This window comes from Trachurus trachurus, assembly GCF_905171665.1.
Source record: "Trachurus trachurus genome assembly, chromosome: 17".
Classification (NCBI taxonomy): Eukaryota; Metazoa; Chordata; class Actinopteri; order Carangiformes; family Carangidae; genus Trachurus; species Trachurus trachurus.
In genome coordinates, this window is record NC_139900.1 from 1,985,154 (window position 1) to 2,009,787 (window position 24,634).

The 24,634-nt window shown below is 44.4% G+C and overlaps 3 protein-coding genes across 4 annotated transcripts in view; 2 read left to right on the plus strand and 1 right to left on the minus strand.

The window, feature by feature from the left end:
* riok1 (RIO kinase 1 (yeast)) overlaps positions 1–24,634 on the plus strand; it is a 42,583-nt gene that overhangs the window by 806 nt on the left and 17,143 nt on the right. The window lies entirely within an intron of this gene.
* cdyl (chromodomain protein, Y-like) lies at positions 1,765–13,025 on the plus strand. Of its 2 annotated transcripts, none has more exons than XM_083991641.1 (8): positions 1,765–1,974; positions 4,390–4,675; positions 5,598–6,068; positions 7,043–7,296; positions 8,223–8,395; positions 9,254–9,464; positions 11,526–11,669; positions 12,687–13,025. In XM_083991641.1, the coding sequence occupies exons 1-8, from the start codon at positions 1,951–1,953 to the stop codon at positions 12,843–12,845; spliced, it is 1,722 nt and encodes a 573-aa protein (XP_083847767.1). In that variant the 5' UTR covers positions 1,765–1,950; the 3' UTR covers positions 12,846–13,025. The 2 variants fall into 2 exon arrangements, with proteins under 2 accessions (XP_083847767.1, XP_083847768.1); XM_083991642.1 differs by having other exon boundaries at positions 4,390–4,642.
* rpp40 (ribonuclease P/MRP 40 subunit) lies at positions 16,110–24,444 on the minus strand (the record flags this gene model as incomplete). Its single annotated transcript, XM_083991386.1, has 8 exons — positions 24,266–24,444; positions 22,773–22,917; positions 21,523–21,591; positions 20,284–20,379; positions 19,133–19,255; positions 18,157–18,334; positions 17,252–17,383; positions 16,110–16,314 (listed from the first exon to the last, which is right to left on the minus strand). Exons 1-8 carry the CDS (start codon positions 24,380–24,382, stop codon positions 16,110–16,112), a joined length of 1,065 nt encoding a protein of 354 aa, XP_083847512.1. The 5' UTR covers positions 24,383–24,444.

Consider the following 24,634-nt stretch of genomic DNA (forward strand, 5'->3'; position numbering starts at 1 on the left):
TTGGTCCAATGGCAGCGCCTCCTGGTGGAGGAATACGGGTTTTGCAAAAGCGCCCAAGAACTGACATCTCTGCATTGTTGGTGAATGAGCAGTGTGGTGTTTTCAATAATTTAAGGACATTTATAGATCACCCACGTTAATAGCATCATTGAGGACCCTTTACAGATAAACATTAACACATAGGCCAGTAAAAAACAAAACAGTTGTCTACATCAGTGTTTCTCAACCTTGGGGTTGGGACCCCATGTGGGGTCGCCTGGAATTCAAATGGGGTCGCCAGAAATATCTAGTAATTGATAAAAAAAAAATTACTAATTAAAATATTTTCTTTAAACTAATTATTGTTTTTAAATTATGATTAAAAACACCACACTCAATCTTAAACAACTGTATTCTATACTTTCTCAAATATAAATCAAGTTCAAATAAAATGCAGCATTTAAAAATATCTGAGCTGGTGCATCTTGATTAATGGCCGCGATCATGTGACTGCACATGATAGCGGGGTCGCCAGAAATTTGTTATGTCAAAATGGGGTCATGAGCCAAAAAAGGTTGGGAATCACTGGTCTACATTAATGTTTCAATCTACATTTTGTAATAAACAAATTATAAGTATAATCTGATATGACCAAGACACCTAAAAACAAAAACACGGCCGTTTTCATCAATTTACCAGCAAGTGGGCAACACACATACATTGGAGTGAATGGGTCCGCGCAGCAGTATTTGTCCATATAGGCTAATGGTTGTGAATGGTGCTCACATGAGAAATTGTTCCGAAAAAAATTAAATAAGTCTATGTTTTAAGCTTGTTTGTAGCGGAAGCTCCCAGTGTCTCAGTTTCTCGCGTGATTTGCACTGACCGGCGAAACAATTTCTCATGTCGGGGCTTCAATACAAGAGGGACATTACAGACGAGCAGCATGGAGGTATTTGGATGTTTTTTGGTGTGTCTTTTTGGATGAAGAAAATTGAGCACCATTCATAACCGTTATATTATGGACAAATAGCTACTGCTGCACGGACCCCCCCGTAACTCAGAGAAGGGACGGAGGACTCTGAAACTTCTCCCAGCCCTTAGTCCACATGAGGGTGAGTAGATAATGAGTGAATTTTGAATTTTGGGTGAATTATCCCTTTAAACTTTTTCAGGTTTTTTTGTCCCATAGGAAATGCATTGGAGCGGTCCTCAAAATGTCAGGACAGGACACACCTGTTAGAACACACCTGTTGCACAAGAGATTCTCTGTAGAACCATCAACACCTCACTGCTCTTTGTATCAGGCGCTGTAGCGACTAGAACCGGGTCAAACACGGACCACAACCGGGTCAGAACCAGATCAGAACCGGTTCAGAACAGGTTATGGTAAGTAACACTAACTAATGCTAACTTGTGTTGTGTATTTCAAATGATGTCAAAATCAATTTAAATATGACAGGTCGTTGTTTAGTCTGTGTGGTGTTTGTTCAGGTGTAAATTCTGTAGAAATATTGATGAAGACAGAGATGAAGAGGTGAAGGTTTAACTATTTATTTAATTATTTGTCAGGTTTTAATCGATTTTCTTGAATGTTTTCATTATTATTATTATTATTATTAAATTTAGAAACGGGTTTTTGCATCTTAAGAATGAATTGTAAACGATCTCAATAAACCTTCTTAATAAACTTGATCCCGGAGAGAGAGAGAGAGAGAGAGAGAGAGAGCAGCTGTCAGTCCGGGGCTTTTATTTTGAAAACCCGGCGTCAGACCGGATGTTTCTGTGGCAGCTGTGCTAACGGCTAACGGCTAACAGCTAGTTAACGGCGTTGAACTAAATTAACCTGCTGGTTTTAAACCTCACGCGCCGCAGGTGAGCGGCACCCCGGACTCACCTGTCTCTTCATGTTGGTGCTCACCTGACGACGCTTCTGGAAGCTGCTCGTGTGCACGCGCAGGCACAGTCTCCATGGCGACGGAGGAGTTTTACGAGGTGAGGTGACGCGAGCTAATGTGCTAATGCTAAGTTAGCTAATAAGTTACCTAACTTACAGAGTAAAGTTTGTGTCGAGCCGGGCCGAGCCGAACCGAGCCGGGTCAGAGTGGGTCAGTCCGGTTCGGAACTGGTTCTGGTTCTGGTTCCGGTTCTACATGAACACGGAGCGCTGTTAGCTCGGTGCTAACTTAGCTGTTAGCTCTGTGCTAGCTGTTAGCTCTGACCCAGAAGAGAGTTCACTAATAATCAATAATCCTCCTGTAGTCCTGGTCTACAGGTCCTGGTCTAAGATTAAGGTTAAGATAGATTTATTGTCATTGTGTGGTTGATACAACGACATTTCATTGCACTCAATATGCTGGGCTCAGTAGCAACAAAATAAAAACAATTAAATACTCTAGTTAAAGCAGAAGTAAGCGATATTTTTGTGTTAATATAAGTCTTAAATAGTTGTATCTTCCGACAGCAATCACTTCTATAGAGTGTTTGGACCGAAACACGGGTCTGTCAGTCACTCTGCTCTGCTCTGAGCCCAGGAGAAAACTTTTCTCGTATCCTACAAGTTTTATCCAATGAGGAGAGAGAACGGCATAAAGGGGCAGTCCTCTCTGTGTGTGCAGCCAAGGGATGCGCCTGAATGTGGTGACGTAGGGACGAGGACCAATAGATCCATGACGAGGGCGGGGGCTGCTAACTCCATCTGCTGACAAGACGTTATGGTGCGTTCAAGGCAACCCGTAACTCGTGTTTTTCCGACCTGTGAAGTCGTACCAGTTCGATCTGGTACGAGTTCACGGGTCAGAAGTTACGAGTGGCCGTTATAGTGACTTTCACCGGTAAAACAGGTCGGAGAAACACGAGTGGGTTGCCTGGAACGCTACAAAGTCGTGACTTGAAGCTGTAATTTACGGTTTCAAAAGCCTGGAACGCAGCATTAGCCAAAACGACCGGATCGCTTACTTCTGCTTTAAATTAAAAAGTATACTCATCCATTCAGTCACATTCACGTCATCGTACATCACACCATTTACTCATAAAAACGAGACAGTGAGATATGCTGTGTATGGTACAAGGTGCAGTGCATTGTGAGTGAGTTATTGCTGTTATGTTGTTGGCAGATGTTGGTGGGTTTGTTTCAGGTCAGAGTTGAGTATGGTGATAGCCTTGGGGTTAGAAACTGTTTATGAATCTTGTGGTGCGTGTTCTGATGGACCTGTAACGTTTCCCTGAGGGCAACAGTTCGAAGAGATGGTTAGCAGGATGGGATGAGTGTCGTACCACGTCAGGATGCCATAGGTCAGCACACTTTCGATGGAGCAGCGGTAAAAGGATGTCAGGTGCTGCTGCGACAGGTTGACTCTCTTCAGTGTGCGGAGAAAGTCACTGTTGTTTATTGTCCATGATAAGTGGGCGAAGAACTGGTCTATAGGTTCTAGTCTACAGGTTCTAGGTTCTGGTGTTTTATTTTGAAAACTATTTTCAAAATAAAACACATTTATTGACATTAAAGGGATAGTTCACCCAAAATTCAACATGAGTCATCCCAACATGAGAAATTGTTCCGAAAAAAAATTAAATAAGCTTGTTTGTAGCAGAAGCTCCCAGTGTCTCAGCTGCTTTGCCTGACCGGCGGAACAATTTCTCATGTCGGGGCTTCAATACAAGAGGGACATTACATATGAGCAGCATGGAGGTATTTGGATGGTTTTTGGTGTGTCTTTTTTGACGAAGAAAAGTGAGCTCCGTTCTCAACCGTCATATGGACATGCAGTGCTGCACGGAGCCCCCCTGTAACTCAGAGAAGCCACGGAGGACTCTGAAACTTCTCCCAGCCCTTAAGCCTGGTTTATGCTTCTGCGTCGCGTCAATGACGCCGTTGACGCAGACCCCTACGCCGTAGCCTGACGTGCACCTCCAAAAAATCCTGACTACGCGTTGCTTCGACGCGTCGCGACGCGAACCACAAGGACTGTGATTGGTCCGCTCAGAACGTCAGTGTGGTAATTCACCTGTTCAGCCTCGACTGATCAGACAGACCATAACCTCCGCAAACGTCCTCTCCGTCACCTGCGCTTCAACATTTGCAATAAAAGCGTTTGTTTTTCAGTTGCCATTGTTTACTGTGACCGGAAGCAACGCGTTTCCTCGACGCAGAACTTTGAATGCTCAACGACGGCGCCGGGTCTACGCCGTAGGTCCGCCGTCGCCGCGACGCAGAAGCATAAACCAAGCTTTAGTCCAGATGAGGGGGAGTAGAGTGAAATTTTAATTTTAGGTGAACTATCCCTTTAAGCAGGTTCGATGTGTTAATATCGGCCTGTTTGGTCAGTGATGTATTGATCCAGCAGCCATGTGTCTGTATTGGTCCTGTGTCTGTGTGTATTGATGGTGTATTGATCGGTCCCCCTGCAGGTGGAGCGCATCGTGGACCGGCGGCGGGGCAGGAAGGGGCGTGTGGAGTACCTGGTGCGTTGGCGTGGTTACGGGTCTGAGGAGGACACGTGGGAGCCCGAGACGCACCTGTCCACCTGCATGGTCTACGTGCACGACTTCAACCGCGACTTCAACCGCCAGCTGCTGCAGCGCCAGAGAGACGGCGCTCTGCTGCGCTCCACCCGCAGCCCGCCCTGCAGCGCCGGTTACCACGGAGACCGCAGCCCCCAGGGTACATACAGGCAGGGCCGTATAGGGGAGAAAGGTGATGATAACTCTAGGGGCCCAGCGCCCAGTGGGGCCCATAAAAAACCCCAGTAGTCTAATCTTTGTATGACTGATTTATTCTGCGTAAGACCCTGACTAATACTCATAGTACACTGTAAAAACTCTACATCTTTCCAAGAATATTTGTCTTATTTCTTGTCCAAATGTCTCATTTCTAGTCAAAACTAATCTCTTTCCACTTAAAATAAGACTCATCACCTAAAAATTTACTTGTTTTTAGATCATTTTCACTTAAATTCACAATAAATAGAAAAATCTGCCAGTGAAAGTAAGTTTTTTGTGCTTGTAATAAGGAAGAAAAACTTGCTCCACTATCAGATTTTTTCTACTTATTCCAAGTGAAAATCTGCTTGAAAGAAGTAAAAAGTGTCTAAAAACAAGCTGCTTTTAATATGATGAGTCTTATTTTAAGTAGAATGAGATTTGTTTTGACTAGAAATGACATTTTGACTAGAAATAAGACAAATATTCTTGCTAAGATACTTGAGTTTTTGCAGTGTAATGCTGCATTAGCATCAAAACAAAGAAGGCTAAATAAAAAACGATAATACATACGTAGTCTAAGAAAAAAAAAGGAAAAGTTAGGGGGAGGGGCCCACTTTAGTATTCTTTAAGGGGGCCCAGAACTCATAGTAACGGCCCTGTATACAGGAATCTTGAACTTGTGAAAAAATGATCCAAAAACAGGTTAAGTTTTAGGTAATGAGTCTTATTTTAAGTGGAAAGAGATTAGTTTTGACGAGAAATGAGACATTTTGACAAGAAATAAGACAAATATTCTTGGGAAGATGTTGAGTTTTTACAGTGTTTATAAAGTTGTGAAAAGTTTTTTTTATACTTTTTAAGGGTCTTAATTTTCCCAAAACTGATTTATCACCTTTTAATACTTTTCATTCCAGACCCTGTGGACACCCTGAGCCCCGCCGCCGCCATGCCGCCGCCGCTCGGCCCGGCCCACGGGTTCGGCAGTGGCGGTGGCCCGATGTCGGTGGCGCCCCCGGTGGGCTCGGCGCGGCGCAGCGTCGACTTGTCCAAGACCGGCATCAAGATCCTGGTGCCGAAGAGCCCAATGAGCGGCCGGCCGGACTCGGACTCGTCGCCCAGCGAGGCGGCGGCCCACAGCGAGGACGCCGGCGCCGCCGCGGACGCCCACCTGGTGCCGCCCGAGGTCGCCCTGCTGGAGAAACCGCCGGGCGTGGCGCCGCTGCTGCTGCCGGGCGGCGTGGTGGCCGCGGCGCTCGGCCCCGGTGAGGAGCGAGCCCGCATGGGGACACGACCCAGACAGAACCAGAACCAGAACCAGAACCAGAACCTGCTCACGCCCAGAGCACCCGTCACGCCGGCCGCCATGCGCTCGCTCAGCGGCACAGGTGAGGTCACCGCTGACGTCACAGCCAGTGATGACTTCCTCGAATTTTTAAACTTTTTTTTGTCAGAAATGTTATCACTTTTTAAATTTTTGTTTGACTATTTTCTTTCTTTTTTCGTTTTACCTCTTTTCTTAGAATTTTTTTGAGAAATTCTACCAGTTTCTTCTCAATTTTTCTTTTCTACTTTTTACTATTTTTTTAAAAAGAAATTTTACCCCTTTTTGTATTATTGTTTGCCCCCCCCCCTTTTTTTTGAGAAATGTTACCACATTTTTCTATAATTCTTGAGTAATTTTACCAGTTTCTTCTCAATTAAAAAAAAAAAAATTATTAGTGTTTGACTTTTTTTTTTTTTTTTTTTTTTTTAATTTTACCAGTTTTCCAGGATTTTTTTTTACCGGTTTCTTCTAAAATTTTGAAAACTTTTTTTAAATTTTATATTTTTTAATTTTTTAATTTTACCACTTTTTTTTGAGAAATTTTACCAGATTTAAAAAAAATAAAAATTGCTAAATTGTACCACTTTTTTCTAAAAAAAAAAATTAACTTTTTTTTGGAGAAATTGTACCACTTTTTTCCAGAAATGTCTCTATAATCTTTCAAAAATGTACGCCTAATTTAAACGTACATTGATTGTTTGTGTGTCAGTTTTGGGTCGTTGATATAAAAAGTTAGAGAACCACCGGTCTATGTGATACAAGTCTGAACAGTTTACCACCTAAAAAGCAGTTTACCCACTACAACACATTAGACTACACTACTGACATCACAGTGACATCACAGTGACATCACAGTGACATCACAGTGACATTTATTTATCTTATTTATTGGTTTATTTGGGTGGGACAATGCACATTAATGGACATATAAAAACATGTAAATGTGCCGGATTGTAGCAGCTAGTGCTAGTTTCCATCCGACAGTGAAGGTAACACGGTGATGATGTCATGACCCATGTGACCAATGTGTGACAGGTACCTCGCCCCTGATGGAAGCCGTTGCGGCCAACGGGATGTCGGGCGGCCAGAGCGCCGTTGCCGGGGCGACCAGCGCGACGGGGAAGCGGCGCCTGGAGGAGCGCTCGGCCTTCGACAAGCGGCTGCGGTTCAGCGTGCGGCAGACGGAGAGCGCCTACCGCTACCGCGACATCGTGGTGAAGAAGCAGGACGGCTTCACGCACATCCTGCTGTCGACCAAGAGCTCCGAGAACAACACGCTCAACCCCGAGGTCCGCACACGCACACACAGGACACAGGACACGCCCACACAGCACGACACGCCACGCACACACAGGACACGCCCACACGAAATGTTTAAACTTTTTTTCCCCACTTTTTTGATTATTGTTTGACTTTTTTCTTTCTTTTTTCATTTTACCACTTTTCTTAGGATTTTTTAAAAAATTTTCTTTTCTACTTTTTACTATTTAAAAAAAAAGAAATTTTACCCCTTTTTGTATTATTGTTTGCCCCCCCTTTTTTTGAGAAAGGTTACACCATTTTTCTATAATTCTTCAGTAATTTTACCAGTTTCTTCTCAATTAAAAATATTTTTTCTTACTATTTACTATTTTTTACTTTTACTACTTTTTTTTTTATTATTGTTTGACTTTTTTTTTTTTTTTAATTTTACCAGTTTTCGTAGAATTTTGACCAGTTTCTTCAAATTTTTTAAAAACTTTATTTTTTTATTTTAAATTTTACCACTTTTAATTTTTTTTTTACCAGATAAAAAAAAAAAAAAGACATTTCAAAATTTTACCACTTTTTTCTAAAAATAAAAATAAAAAATTTTTGTGGAGAGATTTTACCAGATATTTCTAAAAAATAAATTGCAAAATTTTACCACTTTTTTCTAAAAAAAAAATTGAACTTTTTTTTGTAAATTTTTGGTGAGAATTTTTACCACTTTTTTCTAAAAATGTTTCAACTTTTTTGTGAGAAATTGTACCACTTTTTTTCCAGAAATCTCTCTACAATCTTTCAAAAATGTTCGCCTAATTTAAACGTACACACAGCACGCCACATGACACGCCATAGCACACGCCACACCCACACAGAACACGCCTAGCAGCCGTCAGCGTAGAGCCCGTGGCGGCGTGGCGTTCGTTCACTGACCTCGTGTTGTGACCTCATGCTCTCTCTATCCCGTCAGGTGATGAAGGAGATCCAGAGCGCCATGGCGACGGCAGCGTCCGACGACAGCAAGCTGGTGTTGCTAGGCGCCGTGGGCAGCGTGTTCTGCTGCGGCCTGGACTTCCTGTACTTCATCAGACGGCTGACGGACGACAGGAAGAAGGAGAGCATCAAGATGGCCGAAACCATCAGGTATCAAGAACACTGTAGGAGCTCCCAAATATACAAAACTTTATTAGAGGACTATAAAAAGGACAACGTTTCATAAAACATAACATAAAAATACAGTGTAAAGTTATACATAGACGCATGTCCCATTTTTAAATGAAATTAAGTGATGATAACTCTAGGGGCCCAGCGCCCAGTGGGGCCCATACAAACTCACTAATACTCATAGTACACTGTAAAAACTCTACATCTTTCCAAGAATATTTGTCTTATTTCTTGTCCAAATGTCTCATTTCTAGTCAAAACTAATCTCTTTCCACTTAAAATAAGACTCATCACCTAAAAATTAACTTGTTTTTAGATCATTTTCACTTAAATTCACAATAAGTAGAAAAATCTGCCAGTGAAAGTAAGTTTTTTCTACTTATTCCAAGTGAAAATCTGCTTGAAAGAAGTAAAAAGTGTCTAAAAACAAGCTGCTTTTAATATGATGTGTCTTATTTTAAGTAGAATGAGATTTGTTTTGACTAGAAATGACATTTTGACTAGAAATAAGACAAATATTCTTGCTAAGATACTTGAGTTTTTGCAGTGTAATGCTGCATTAGCATCAAAACAAAGAAGGTTAAATAAAAAAACATAATACATACGTAGTCTAAGAAAAAAAAAGGAAAAGTTAGGGGGAGGGGCCCACTTTAGTATTCTTTAAGGGGGCCCAGAACTCCTAGCAACGGCCCTGTGCACAAGACAATGATAGGCTAACCATACATAGGATAGAGAGCACATTCACAAAAAGGGTTTAATAGAAACCATCAGGTAACCACGGTGATGTGATGTGATGTCGTCACCTCCGACCTCTGACCTCTGTTTCCATGACGACAGGACCTTCGTCAACACCTTCGTCCAGTTCAGGAAGCCGATCGTGGCGGCGGTGAACGGCGCGGCGCTGGGGCTCGGCGCGGCCATCCTGCCGCTGTGCGACGTGGTGTGGGCCAATGAGAAGGCTTGGTTCCAGACGCCCTACACGGCCTACGGACAGACGCCGGACGGATGCTCCTCCTTCACCTTCCCACGCATCATGGGGCTCGCCGCGGTACGCTGCTGATGTCATCCTGGCTGATTGATCCTGTAGAAGAAAAAGACCCGTTCTATTAAAATGAGTCGGAAGTCGCAATGTTTTATTTTTAGATAATCAGCTGATAACGGGGAAAACCCATAGAAACTCAAAAACATTTTTTTTACTCTAATTTCAAAGCAATGACATTCAAAAACAATCTCCCAAAGTTTCACAGTCCAGATAATTGAGAAAAGGCACGAAAATGATGATTAAAGTCGACTTGCAACTTAAACCCTCTGAAAATGAGCGTTGCATCGGTGCAAAACATGAAATATCTTCTGAACCGTTCATGATAGAGACGAGCTGTAAACTGCATCTGAATCGCGGGATTCTCCGCTTTCCGACGGTCATTGAATGTTGCCTCTATGACGAGAAGGGACGGGTACAGAAACAGATGCTAAACCGAGTAGCATCGACGCTAACAGAGCGTAGCAATGATGCTAATCCGAACGTAGCATCGACACAACGCTTGCACATGTTTTACAAAACGTCAACAAAACATGACAACTTCTGAACCGTTTATGATAGAGACGAGCTGTAAAAAGCATCTGAATCATTAGAATCTCTGCTTTCCGGGGGTCATTGAAAGGTGTCTCTATGACAACGAGGGACTGTATAGGGAGCATGTAATCACGTGGTACAGGAACAGATGCCAGAGTCACTGGAAAAAACTTTAACTGCAGTTTTCTCAGGTTTTAGAACGGAATAAGAGAGTAGGAGATCTTAATTCAAATGGCCACATCTCAAAAACCATCAAATGTATGACTTTGACTAGGGTATCATTTTAAAGCTTATTTTCTAATCTTTCCATTGATACCAAAATCTCAACTTTGAAATTTGGGTCAATGTGACTCATTTTGATGGATCGGGTCACATATAGAACGTATATCGTCCTATTTGGGCTTTTAAACTTTTCTTCTCCATTTAAGTAAAATAAACTCAAAAAGTCAAAACATGATGCTGGAAAAGATGGATCTCAAGTAGAGTTGTCTTTAAAGGGCTATTCCGGCGTAAATTTACCCCATGGTCCAACACACCGTGACACCGAGTTAGACCCCCCCTCGAGAGATGAAGTCTGCTAACCGCTAGCTTCTCTAGTTGTAGCAACTTTAGCAATGACCGCACCATAACAAACAGCGCAGTCTATTGATCCACGTGCAAACCGCGATCAAAAAGCCACTTACAGCCACAAATAATGCTCAGAACAGCACCAAACGTCATCAACAGTACAAACAGGGTCCCATCCCATAATACGAGGCATCAAACAGCGGTTATCTTAGCCTGGTTTCTATTGAAAAGAGACGAAAACAACTCACCCACTCTGCTCCAGTTATACGCTATGCAGCAACTTTCCACGTCCAGGCACTGACAACACAAGTCCGAGTCCGACTGGCAGCACAAACATCTGGTTTCAGCACAAACATCTGGTTTCAGCACAAACATCTGGTTTCAGCACAAACATCTGGTTTCAACGGCCACCGACAGGCATTGACCACCAGACTGACCATTGATTCCCCAGGTCCAGCATTTAGACTCCACCGGCTCTCTCCCTCTGTCACTTTTCGCTTCCATTTCCAGCACATAGCCTGCACCGCAGCTGCTCCTCTTTCACTTTACTCCTCCGTTTCCTTCAGCTCGTCTTCAGCAAACTCGGTCTCAAACTGATAGTGGCGGTGCAGGCTATGTGCTGGAAATGGAGGCTAAAAGTGACAGAGGGAGAGAGCTGGTGGAGTCTAAATGCTGGACCTGGGGAATCAATGGTCAGTGTGGTGGTCAATGCATGTCGGTGGCTGCTGAAACCAGATGTTTGTGCTGAAACCAGATGTTTGTGCTGCCAGTCGGCCTCGGACGTGTGTTGTCAGTGCCTGGACTCTGTGCTGGACACGGAAAGTTGCTGCATAGCGTAAAACTGGAGGAGAGTGGGTGAGTTGTTTTCGCCTGGTGGCCATTCTATGTAACTGCACTGTACTGTTTCTGATTGATCGCCTGTCTGATTGATCGCCCTACTGATTGATCGCCTGTCTGATCCCGCCCCAGGCCAACGAGCTGCTGCTGAGCGGCAGGAAGTTGACGGCGCAGGAGGCGGGGCTTAAAGGTCTGGTGTCTCAGGTTCTGTGGCCGGGGACCTTCACACAGGAAGTGATGCTGAGGATCAAAGAGCTGGTGGCGGTCGACTCGCTGGTGAGACACACACACACACACACACACACACACACACACACACACACACACACACACACACACACACACACACACACACACACACACACACACACACACACACACACACACTCTCAGTGGCCTCCATAGATATATATACTGACTAGACGCTGCGTTCCCAGGCAGCTCAATTGAGTGGAATGCGTCAACGCGGCGGCCATCTTGGTCAGGGGGAAGCCGTGTCTACTTCCTGCACTAGAGGTCTATCAACCATTAACATCACCATAACTCACCGAATATTCAACCGGTTTTCAAGCCGTTTGGTTTATTATAAATGTCAGACAGATATTTATGATACAACAACAACAACAAAAAATTGAATTTTTTTTTTAAAGGGACAACCAGGAGTTTCTATTTGGTTATAAAAAGTCTGATATGAATGTGGATGAATCTCCGTTACCACTTGTTAATGGTCCATTTTAGATAAATCTATGGTTTTGTCTCTATGGTTATTTTGTTATTATTAGTGGTGGTGGAAATGCTGGGCGAGCCGACCAGCGTTTCTTTACTTTCGGTTTTGTGGCGAGTCATGAGAATAACGCAGCTGAATCTCCGTTTATGGTGGGAACTACGACGGTATGTGATCGTCTTCCAACCTCTGACTTTAATTCTTGATGAATGAAAACATGAGTCTGTCTTGCACCGGTCAAAGAATTTCACGGTGCGGAGGCTCATAAATGTAGTGGGAAAACACTTCGCTTTAACAAAACTCCTGGTTGTCCCTTTAATGTATTAAACATACACTTAGATACTCAGACACACCCACATGCATAAATACAGTGAAACATGTTCTACAGGGTCTGACTGGTCTGACTGCTGGTCAGACGTTTATATGTCTATGGTCAGAAACCCCTGACCAAGATGGCCGCCGTATTGACGTACGCTGAGAAGCAGAAGGCGCCATCTAGTCAGTATATACAGTATCTCTATGTGTGGCCTCCTGTTCCTGACGTTCCCGGTGTTCCCGGTGCTCTCCAGGTTCTGCGTGAGTCCAAGGCGCTGGTCCGGACCACCAGCCGCGGAGCTCTGGAACAGACCAACGAGCGCGAGTGTGAAGCTCTGAAGAGAGTCTGGGGCTCGTCGCAGGGCACCGACGCCATCCTGCAGTTCCTGCAGCGGGGGGCCGAGCTCTGCTAGGACCCGGACCGGACCGGACCGGACCTGCAGAGGGGGGCCGAGCTCTGCTAGGACCCGGACCGGACCGGACCGGACCTGCAGAGGGGGGCCGAGCTCTGCTAGGGACCGGACCGGACCGGACCGGACCTGCAGAGGGGGGCCGAGCTCTGCTAGGACCTGGACCGGACCGGACCGGACCTGCAGAGGGGGGCCGAGCTCTGCTAGGACCTGGACCGGATCGGACTGGACCGGACCAGATCGGACCGGACCGGACCTGGACTAGATCTAGACCCGGACCGGACCGGACCGGACTGGACCTGCAGAGGGGGGCCGAGCTCTGCTAGGACCTGGACCGGATCGGATCGGATCGGACCGGACCTGGACCGGACCGGACCGGATCGGATCGGATCGGATCGGACCGGACCTGGACCAGACTAGATCTGGACCGGATCGGATCGGACCGGACCGGATCGGATCGGACCTGGACCGGACTGCACTAGATCTGGACTAGATCTGGTCCCGGACCGGATCAGATCGGATCGGACCGGACCGGACCGGGACCTGGACCGGACCGGACCTGCACCTGGACTAGATCTGGACCGGACTGGACTAGACGACTCCACAGACTGTGATGCTGTGGCGTTGAGGTTCTCCATTGTTTCCTAGACGACCGTTTCCCAGACGACCGTTTCCCAGAGTTCCCTCTGGCGGTGACAAACGGAGCAGCGACATCATGAGTTTAACCGCTGCTGAGTGACAGTGATGGATTGTGGGTAAATAAATCCCTGTCAGCTGTGTGGGTGTGGCCTGCAGCGATTAGCGTAGCCTAGCGTAGCGGCGGTCCTGTTGCTACGGAGACAAAACATCTGGACACAACTTTTCTAGATCCACTTTTTATAAAAACAGAAGCAGCCAATGAAATGACGACACGGTGATGTTTGACCTTTGACCCTTTGGATATTATAAAATGTCATCGCTCCACTTTGATCATGTGACACGTGTGTTTATTTATCCATCACGTGGCGTCCAATCAGGCGAGCCGACCACGGGGGGGAGGAGCCTAAAGCGCCGCCATCTTGGTACAGGACAGAGGAGAATTATTATTATTGATCTGACAGATTTCTGTTTCAGGTATTTTTATTGTGAAGCAAAGATCAAGTCTTCACATCTGTCACTTAGAGAATAACGAGGTGCAGCGTCGTTAACGGTCCTTTAAAGGGATAGTTCAACATTTAGTCAAATTGGCCCATCACCATAATCCCTATAGTCATAGCAGTAGGTTTGTTACCTTTAATTGTCGGTGCAAGCTGTTTTTAGAACGGCGGAGCAGAGCCGTGAGCTGCTCAGAGCTACGCTACGGAGGCTCATTATGGGATTTCTTGGTTTCCCTCATCAAACTCATCAAATACACAATCCAACAACTCCACAACGCTCTGGTGGACAAGTTGTGAGCTGCACATTCACCACGCTATGAGATAATAACACAACGTTACCACACAGAGTTGTTTTAGAGGGAAATTCATGCAAAACCGCTGATGCACGTTGCCTTCAGGGACAGTTTTTCATCAACAGTCTCTGTATTTCCCTCTAAAACAACTCTGTGTGGTAACGTTGTGTTATTATCTCATAGCGTGGTGAATGTGCAGCTCACAACTTGTCCACCAGAGCTCTGCAGGAGAGGCCAGCACAGGGCGCTGATATAATAATAATAATATAATATTAACCCTTTCAGCAGCTTAACCCTAATTGATCATATCAAGCCATGTTCATATGCAAACGACACCTGTTTGGAAGTTTGCTCCGTTGTTTCTGGAGAACTGCAGCTCCTCACAGAGCGACTCATCTGCCGCGGCGTTCAGTTTCAGTTTCGTTTATTTGAAAAGGAACAATGTACATTAATAAAACACTGAAAATAAAATAATGTAAATGCACCCGAGTTAGCTTAAAAAGCTAGTGTTCGGCCGGTCTGCTAAAGTTATGGTTGGTAATCCTGTTCAGCAACACGTTGGTTGGTATACTGGGTGAAATGGTCCTTTATCCTGACAGTAGTCTATACATTATGGATTCAGAAGAAGGAATGAAAACAGTCAGACCTCTGTGGCAGCAGCAGGACACAACAGGGAGACCGCGGTCAACCTGCATCCTCATCCCGGGGAGGAAAGAGAGCTGATTAACTTCTCATAAATGAGAAAAAGTCATTCACAGAAACCAAATTTTAAATGTTTTTATTTTTCGTTTTCCCATTTTTAAATTCCTAAACAGAAAAACATCTTTTTTTTTTGTTTTCAGTTTTTGTTTCAAACAGAAAAATAAAAAAATGTCCTCTTTTATATCTACATATAACAAGGGTCTTGCTTTAGAGAGCGTCGCCATCTTGCGCTCCAGCAGTGACCTTTGACCTAAGGAGACGAGTGTCGACAACAAACTTTATTGATTTATTTTCTGAGCAGAACAAGTTTCTAGAACAAAACCTGCTGCTCTGGTCGCCACGGTGAAACATAAACACATCAACACAGCCGGCGCGTGCTGATGACATCATCATGGCGGACAGTCAGGGCCGTTGTCTAGGGGAGAAAGGTGATGATAACTCTAGGGGCCCAGCGCCCAGTGGGGCCCATAAAAAACCCCAGTAGTCTAATCTTTGTATGACTGATTTATTCTGCGTAAGACCCTGACTAATACTCATAGTACACTGTAAAAACTCTACATCTTTCCAAGAATATTTGTCTTATTTCTTGTCCAAATGTCTCATTTCTAGTCAAAACTAATCTCTTTCCACTTAAAATAAGACTCATCACCTAAAAATTAACTTGTTTTTAGATCATTTTCACTTAAATTCACAATAAATAGAAAAATCTGCCAGTGAAAGTAAGTTTTTTGTGCTTGTAATAAGGAAGAAAAACTTGCTCCACTATCAGATTTTTTCTACTTATTCCAAGTGAAAATCTGCTTGAAAGAAGTAAAAAGTGTCTAAAAACAAGCTGCTTTTAATATGATGAGTCTTATTTTAAGTAGAATGAGATTTGTTTTGACTAGAAATGACATTTTGACTAGAAATAAGACAAATATTCTTGCTAAGATACTTGAGTTTTTGCAGTGTAATGCTGCATTAGCATCAAAACAAAGAAGGCTAAATAAAAAACCATAATACATACGTAGTCTAAGAAAAAAAAAGGAAAAGTTAGGGGGAGGGGCCCACTTTAGTATTCTTTAAGGGGGCCCACAATTCATAGCAACGGCCCTGCGTGGTCAGGTGGAGGTGTTAGGCGCGTGGTGATGACCTCATCAGGGGGGGCAGCCATCATGAGGCCCCGTGGCCAGGTGGAGGTGGTAGTTGTGGTCGTTGAACAGCATCAGTGTGTAGAAGTTCTCTCCTCCTCTCAGAGCTCCGTGCTCGCTGCCGCCCCACGACACCGGGCTGTCGGCGAAACCGTGAACTGTCATGGCCGCCCAGGACGCTGGTCGCCGCTCCGGCTCCGCCAGGTGACGTCTGCAGAGACAGAGGACAGAGGACAGGTAGGTTAGCTCAGGTAGGCTTTCTTTCTTTCCTTCCTTCCTTCCTTCCTTCCTTCCTTCCTTCCTTCCTTCCTTCCTTCCTTCCTTCCTTCCTTCCTTCCTTCCTTCCTTCCCTCCCTCCTTCTTTCTCTCCTTCCTTCCTTCCCTCCTCCCTTCTTCCTTCCCTCCTCCCTCCCTCCCTCCCTCCTCCCTTCCCTCGCTTCCTTTCTTCTTTCCTTCCTCCCTCCTTCCTTCCTTCCTTCCTCCCTCCTCCCTTCCCCCTTCCCTCCTTCCTCCCTCTTTCCTTCCTTCCTTCCTTCCTTCCTTCCTTCTTTCTTTCCTTTTGTCATCCCTCCCTCCCTCCTCCTTTCCCTCCTTCCTCCCCTCTTCCCTCCTTCTTTCCTCCCTCCTCCCTTCCTTCCCTCCCTTCCCTCCCTTCCTTATCTTCTTTCCTCTCTCCTCCTCCCTTCCTTCCGTCATCCCTCCCTCCCTTCTTTCCCTCCTCCCTTCCCTCGCTTCCTTCCTTCTTTCCTTCCCTTCCCTCCTCCCTCCTTCCCTCGCTTCCTCCCTCCTTCCCTCCCTCCTCCCTCCCTTCCTTCCTTTCGTCATCCCTCCTTCCCTCCTCCCTTCCTTCCTTCCTTCCTTTCTTCCCTCCCTTTTCCCTTCCCTCTCTTCCTTCCCTCCTCCCTTCCCTCCCTCCCTCCCCTCCTCCTTTCCTTCCTTCCTCTCCCTCCCTTCCCTCCTCCTTCCTCCCCTCCTCCCTCCTTCTTTCCCTCCTTCCCTTCCCTCGCTTCCTTTCTTCTTCCCTTCCCTCCTCCTTCTTTCCCTCCTCCCCTCCCTTCCTCCTTCTTTCCCTCCTCCTTCTTTCCCTCCTCCCTTCCCTCGCTTCCTTCCCTCCCTTCCCTCCCTCCCTCCCCTCCTCCCCTCCTCACCTGATCTCCTGTATGAGTGTGTGGACGTCGTGCGGCAGCAGCAGTCCACAGAGCGAGAGGCTCAGAGCCGACAGCGTCGTCTTGGGCTCAGGACAGACGTACGAGGACAAGAAGCTGCTGGACGAGTTCTCACTGAAACAGAGGGAGAGTTTTTTTTTTGTGCTTTATTGACGTGAGATAAGCATGACAGAATTATCTAAGCACATAACATAACATATGTTGACATTATGCTTTATACTGAGAGACAGAGGTGGACGAAGCAGACAGGGGGATGAAGAGAAAAGGATAAAAAAATTACAATGACAGTACAAATAATAAAAATAAGCATTGCCAGATTTGGAGGAATCCATTTACCTAGTGAAAAGTTCTTAAAGAGGGGCTATGTTGAATCTTTCAAAAAATACAGTTCGTTTTCATAGCTTTTTTTATTTTTAATGTCTTTTATTGTAGTTGCATATTGGAGAACTTCTTGTGTGAAATGATCCAGGCTGGTTTGGATTCTGTCCATTTGTTTTGTGGATATGAAATGTGTCCATCCCAGAGGGAGAGTTGAGGAGAGTTGAGGAGAGTTGAGGAGAGTTGAGGATAGGGCTGGGCAAAAATATCCATATGGCAATATATCGCAATACTTTATATCCGCGAGGTGTCACTGTACTGCTCCTCAGACAGTGTGTTGTTCATGCAGATATGTTGTTGTAACTTGTACTTGTATAAAACGGCTTGGATCATTTAATTACATTGTTTTGACTCAGTTTGTCCCATGAATTATCACTATCATCTGATGTTCATACAACTCTGATTTTAAGATGCATAATGCCTTTGACATTTTTCAGTGAACTATGTAGAATATCGTAATATATCGCAAAATTTGGATATCTCAATATCGTATGGACAGAGAGACTCACGTGGAGACGTCCGCGTCCACGGCGCCCAGCCACTCCAGCAGGGTGTGGGGGTCACATGACTGCAGGTCAGAGGTCAGCAGGGGACAGGACAGCTGAGGCAGCGGCCGAGAGCTGATCTCAGGTCTGTGCTCCGACCAATCGTAACGAGACAGGAGGGGCTGCAGAGAGGCCCCGCCCCCTACGGACACGGACACACACACACACACACACACACACAGGATCATGTAGTTAGACTCTCCAGAATTAACATTGTAGATATCAACAACGTCTTTCTGACTGGTCCTAACTACATTTTGAATAGTTGGATTTTTCATTCCAGATCTCTGTAATTCAGTTTTGCCTCTTGTCAAAAAGAACATTTCAGATCCACAACTACGTTCTTCCTTCACTGTAACATTCATGTGTATGGGGTTTGTCATTACAGATATCTACAGTTCAGTTGCAGATATCCACTATGTGAATTACAGATATCTGTAACTTAATTATCACTAGTACTAATTCCAGTTACAGATATCTACAACTTCATTTCTCCTAGTCAAAACTTAATTTCAGATATCTGAACAGGAACATGTAGATATCTGTAATTGAGGTGAATTAAAGATATCTAGAACTGGAATTATGACTAGTCAGAATGAAGTTGTAGATATCTGTAACTGGAATTAGTACTAGTGGTAATTCAGTTACAGATATCTGTAATTCACATAGTGGATATCTGCAACTGAACTGTAGATATCTGTAATGACAAACCCCATACACATGAATGGTTACAGTGAAGGAAGAACGTAGTTGTGGATCTGAAATGTTCTTTTTGACAAGAGGCAAAACTGAATTACAGAGATCTGCAACACACATCCAGTCTGGCTGTTAAATGTTAAAATGGCTTGATATAGTCATGGGTAACATCCAGTGTGTAGCAGCAGCAGCAGAGGATCATGGGTAACAGCAGCAGAGCATCATGGGTAACAGGTGTTTCTACCTGGATGATGCGACAGCAGGAAGTCGGTCTTCAGGTGAAGTCGTGACCTCAGCCCGGCGAGCAGCCTCAGGTGGCCCCGCCCCCCCGGCGCCATGCTGCCGTCCCTCAGGTCCACGGTCACCACTGCAGCAGAGAGACACGGGACGCAGGCTGCTGATTGGACCGTTAAGGCCTTTGCACACCATGTCCGTTTTTTTTTTTGTCCTAAATTTGCCGCACGTCAAAAAATTAATTCAACCTTTTCGTTTCTTTTATTTCGGTCGATACATGTCATTACAAGAGAAGTAACAAACCAGAGAGAAAACAGTAAAAAATAAAATAAATAATAGGGGTGGGAGAAAAACATCGATTCACATAATAATCACAAATATCGCGATACCTTTTGACGATTTTTGAATCGATTTTTTTTTTATATATATATTATGCAATGTGCATTTGTTCGCCTTTTTTCCATCCAGAGAGTCCAGGTTTTGAAAAGGGTTTAAGTTCACTTTATAATGGAGTATGTTCATTTATAGGCTCCTACAGTATTTGTGTGCAGATAAATGTTAAAAATACTAAAGACTAAAAATCTAGAGAATCGGCAATATCGTAGAATCACAATTTAAATCGAATCGCCATCCAAAACATCATAGAAGAATCGAATCGGGAGAAAAGCATATCGTCCCAGCCCTACCGGTTAACCTACGATTAAAAAACGTCACGTTAGAGCAACAGTCTAGTGGATCAAACTACATCATCAGGCCGTGGTTCAGCTTTTTGTCGTGTTCAACAGTTTCGGATCAAGCAACGTGATTTTCTGCTGAGTAAAAGTGTTTTTGGATCGAGCCTCGGACTTTCAAACCTTTTACAATAATCTGTGGTGGTTCCCTCGGAGACGACAGGTGTCATCAAGTCTGTTAGAAAATCTGCTGCTTTCAGTTTAGAAACATGGTGAAACCTTCCCAGTTATTTCCTGAGACGATGCGAGGCAGAGAGGACCGAAGGCACCAACATGTAGTGTGGACTAATAAATAAGCACCGCTAATGATTAAAAAAAAAAAAAGAAGAAATAGTTTTCTCCTCCGAGGCGCCGCGGCATAAAGAAATGCCCATGATCCCTAGTTCCACCTGTTGAGGTAAAGGAGTGAAAACAAAGACTGGACTCAGACCGTATCTGCTCTTCGTCCTGTGACTGAACCGGGACGGTTTCCCCTCAAAGCCCAAAACCTGGAACGAGTCTTTGTCCAGAGAGAGAACCAGGCGGCCTGCAGGGGAGACACACAGGTAGAGACAGAGACAGGTAGAGACAGAGACAGGTGAGACAGGTAGAGACAGGTGAATGAATGAATGAATTTTATTTATTTCGGTATATATCAAGCTTATATAACCGAAAGGGTGTAGGTTGAAGCTAGGGCTGTTCGATTAATCGATTTAAAATCGTAATCGCGATTATTTGGAATTGTAAAAAATGATTTTTTTACTCTAACTAGGGTAATTACGGTAAGCCCCCGTTCATGAATCTGGGCTGCGCTGAATTATGGTAATGACTGCTGCGTTTTGCTAAGACCAGCGAGGATTTCGTTGCCAAAAAGACCAACGGCCCTTTTCCACTACACAGTTACAGTTCCCACGGTCCATTAGGTCCATTTAAAAAGACACAAACAGCACACAAAATAGTTTGTCATTTAACAAGATAATCGTAATCGGAAATCGGAAATCGATTTTTCAGAGAAGAAAATCGAGATTTTATTTTTGGGCAAAATCGAACAGCCCTAGTTGAAGCCCCTCCCCCTTTTACCTTAAAAAAATATACGCATTAATACAAAAGGATCAGATCACAGACATTTGAAACTAATCAGTACACTTACATTTCTGATCACAACAAAATAAAGAATAGTACGCGTAATTTTCCATACTGTAATGAGAAATTATGTTGTTCTTCTAAAGTCTTTTAAAGCCGACTAGAGTACACCAGAATTTAATATTTTCAGGACAATTATTCCAGATGTTAACCCCTCTAACAGAAAGACAGTGATTTTTTACAGTAGTTCGAGTCTTTGGTTTCTCAAATAATAGTGGTCCTCTCAGGTTAGAACTGGAATCCTTCATTTTAAACAGATTCTGGATATCGTGAGGAAGAAGTTTATTTTTTGCTTTGTACATGGTTTATATAATTGTAATGTAATCAACTAAGTCCATGAATTTCAAAATGTTCAAGCGACTAAATAGTGGGTTGGTTGGTTTATTACTGATGATTCTTATAGCCTTTTTTGGCAATAAAAAAATAGAATTTGTATTTGTTCTGTATGTGTTTCCCCAAACCTCAATGCAATATGTGATATATGGGGCAACTGGGGTGAGACAGGTGCAGTCAGACGGGAACAGACAGACAGGAAGTGGAGTTTTACCGTTCGGCATCAGAGCGACACAGTTGTCTTCATCTATCCTGGTCCCGTAGGACAGACCGTACACACTTCCTGAAACACAGAGAGACAGGTGAGACAGGTGTCAACACACCCCGGGGGCAAAGCAGAAAAACTGACAGGGAGCGTTGTAAAAGGTTTGACAGCAGAAATGATCTGTAGGAAGTTGAAGGATTAAAACCTGGGTGGACAACCTGGTCAACTAGCTGCTGGAAAGCTACAGGGGCCAAAACCCCTTTCTGGGCTCATTCTGCTGGAGAAATGATGTAAATGCAAATATTTAGGTACTACAATGGCATAAATAGTCATACAACTATAACATTTGGCAGAGAGTATCTTGACACATAGGGGGAGGCAGGAAAAAAAGATTCTGGGGTTTGTTGCAACTCAATTTTAAGATATCACCCTCAACATCCCAAAAAAGACCAAAAAAAAGTACTGTTCGCCTGACAAATTCTCATGAAAATTATTATTTTTCAGCACTTTATGGAGAATATCTATGCTTAACATGGATATAGAAAACTTCCTTAATTCATAAGCTTCCATTTGAGTCCAAGATAGCCTTTCTATCTCCAAAGCTCCACTTGCTGTGGCCAACGGTCTTCTCTATCTATCTGGTTTCTGATCACACCAGTTAACATGTAGTTCTTCACAATAGATGTTGCATTGTTTGGAGACAGCCTGTAGCTTTCCAGTAGCTAGTAGAAAGGCTATCTGGGACTCAGATGGAAGCTTATGAATTAAGGAAGTTTTCTATATACATGTTAAGCATAGATATTCTCCATAAAGGGCTGAAAAATAATCATTTTCAGGAGAATTTGTCACGTGAACAGTACTTTTTTTTTTGTGTCTTTTTTGGGATGTTGAGGGTGATATCTTAAAATCGAGTTGCAACAAACCCCAGAATCTTTTTTTCCTGCCTCCCCCTATGTGTCAAGATACTCTCTGCCAAATGTTATAGTTGTATGACTATTTATGCCATTGTAGTACCTAAATATTTGCATTTACATCATTTCGCCAGCAGAATGACCCCAGAAAGGGGTTTTGGCCCCTGTAGCTTTCCAGCAGCTAGTTGACCAGGTTGTCCACCAGGTTCTAATCCTTCAACTTCCTACAGATCATTTCTGCTGTCAAACCTTCTACAACGCTCCCTGTCTGTTTTACAAAAAACTGAGATTTTGCCCCCTGGGTAACAGGTGAATCTCTCAGGTGATACAGGTGTGGACAGGTGTTACCATGGTAAACGGCCGTCTCCAGGAAGTGTTTATCCAGCAGTTCATATATGGGCAGTTTCCTGATGAGGTAGAAGCTGCTGAAGCTGTTGACCACGGCCTCCAGGGGAGAGGGGGCGGAGCTACACTCAGGCAGCAGCACGGACACCTGCACACACACAAGACAGCCATCAGGTTAAAGGGAGAGTTCACCCAAAATTCAAATTTCACTCATCATCTGGACGAACTGGGAAGAGGAGCTTTGAGAAGCTTCTGCTACAAAACAAGCTTGAAATATAGACTTATTAAATTTTTTTCGGAACAATTTCGCATTTCGGGGCTTCAATACAAGAGGGACATTACATACGAGCAGCATGGAGGTATTTGGATGATTCTTGGTGTGTCTTTTTTTTTTACGAAGAAGACAGTTGGTATCCATTGACAACCGTTATATGGACATGCTGTGTAGATAATGAGTGAAATTTCAATTTTGGGGTGAACTATCCCTTTAACAACACACACCTGGTTAGAGAACACCTGTAACCAGCACTGTGATTGGTTCTTTATTGATCCAGGATTATTGATCTAAAGTTACTATAGCTACGCTGCTATAGATTAATATATTATAGATATTTATTTACATTCTGCTTTTGCATTTTACAGTCTGTTATTTCTGTATGACAGACTGTTGCTCCTTTCCTCTCCTCCTCTCCCCTCGTCTCTTCTCCTCTCTCCTCCTCCCCTCTCTTCCTCTTTCCTTTCTCCTCTCCTCTCCTTTTCACCTCTTCTCTCCCCTCCTCTTCTCCTCTCCTCCTTTCCTCTCCTCCTCTATTTTTATCCCCTCCCCTCTCTTCCTCTTTCCTTTCCTCTCCCCTCCTCTCTCCTCCTCCCCTCCTCTCTCCTCCTACCCTCTCTTCCTCTTTCCTCCTCTCCTCTCCGTTCTCCTCTCCTCTACTTTTCTCCTCTCCTCTCCCCTCTCTTCCTCTTTCCTTTCCTCCTCTCCTCCTCTTTCCTTTCCTCCTCTCCTCTTTCCTTTCCTCCTCTCCTCTCCTCCTCTTTCCTTTCCTCCTCTCCTCTTTCCTTTCCTCCTCTCCTCTCATCTCCTCTCTTCCTCTTTCCTTTCCTCCTCTCCTCTCCTCCTCTTTCCTTTCCTCCTCTCCTCTTTCCTTTCCTCCTCTCCTCTCATCTCCTCTCTTCCTCTTTCCTTTCCTCCTCTCCTCTCCCCCTCTCCTCTCCCGTTAAAAGGGTTTTCCATGGAGTTTTTCCTCAGTCGATGTGAGGGTCTAAGGGCAGATGATGTTGTTATTATGGGATGTAAAGCCCTGCCACAGTGCACGTGGGAAAACAGACTCGGTTTACTCACACCGGAACAAACTATGAGGACTTTTATTTTGAAATCCAGAGCATCTATCTGTCTGTTAGCATGCTAACTGCTAACTCTGCACAGTTCCCATTGAGTTGAACGCACACGCCGGTTAGCTCCAGGCTAGGCTAACATGCTAATACGCTGTAGTTACCTTGTAGTTGAAGTGCAGCTGCTCCACCTGGGAATCGAGCCGGTTCCTCTCGTCCAGGAAACTGGACCGGTCGCAGACCAGCAGGGACCGGGGGGTCCGCTCCAAGTCCACAGACATCTTCCTCTTCCTCCTCTTCTTCCTCTTCCTCTTCTTCACCACAGACACACGTCCACGAGCTAACTAGAGCTAACGGCTAGCCAGGCTACTAGACACTTCCTGTGACAGCTTTTCAAATTAAAAGCTCCAGACTGGGTCTTTGGTAAACAACCGGGTCCAGGGCCTTTCCTTCAAAATAAAAGCACTAAGCTGATAAAATGCGGTGGAAAACCTCTTTAATTTAAGGAATATCATTTACAAGAAAGTCCCATT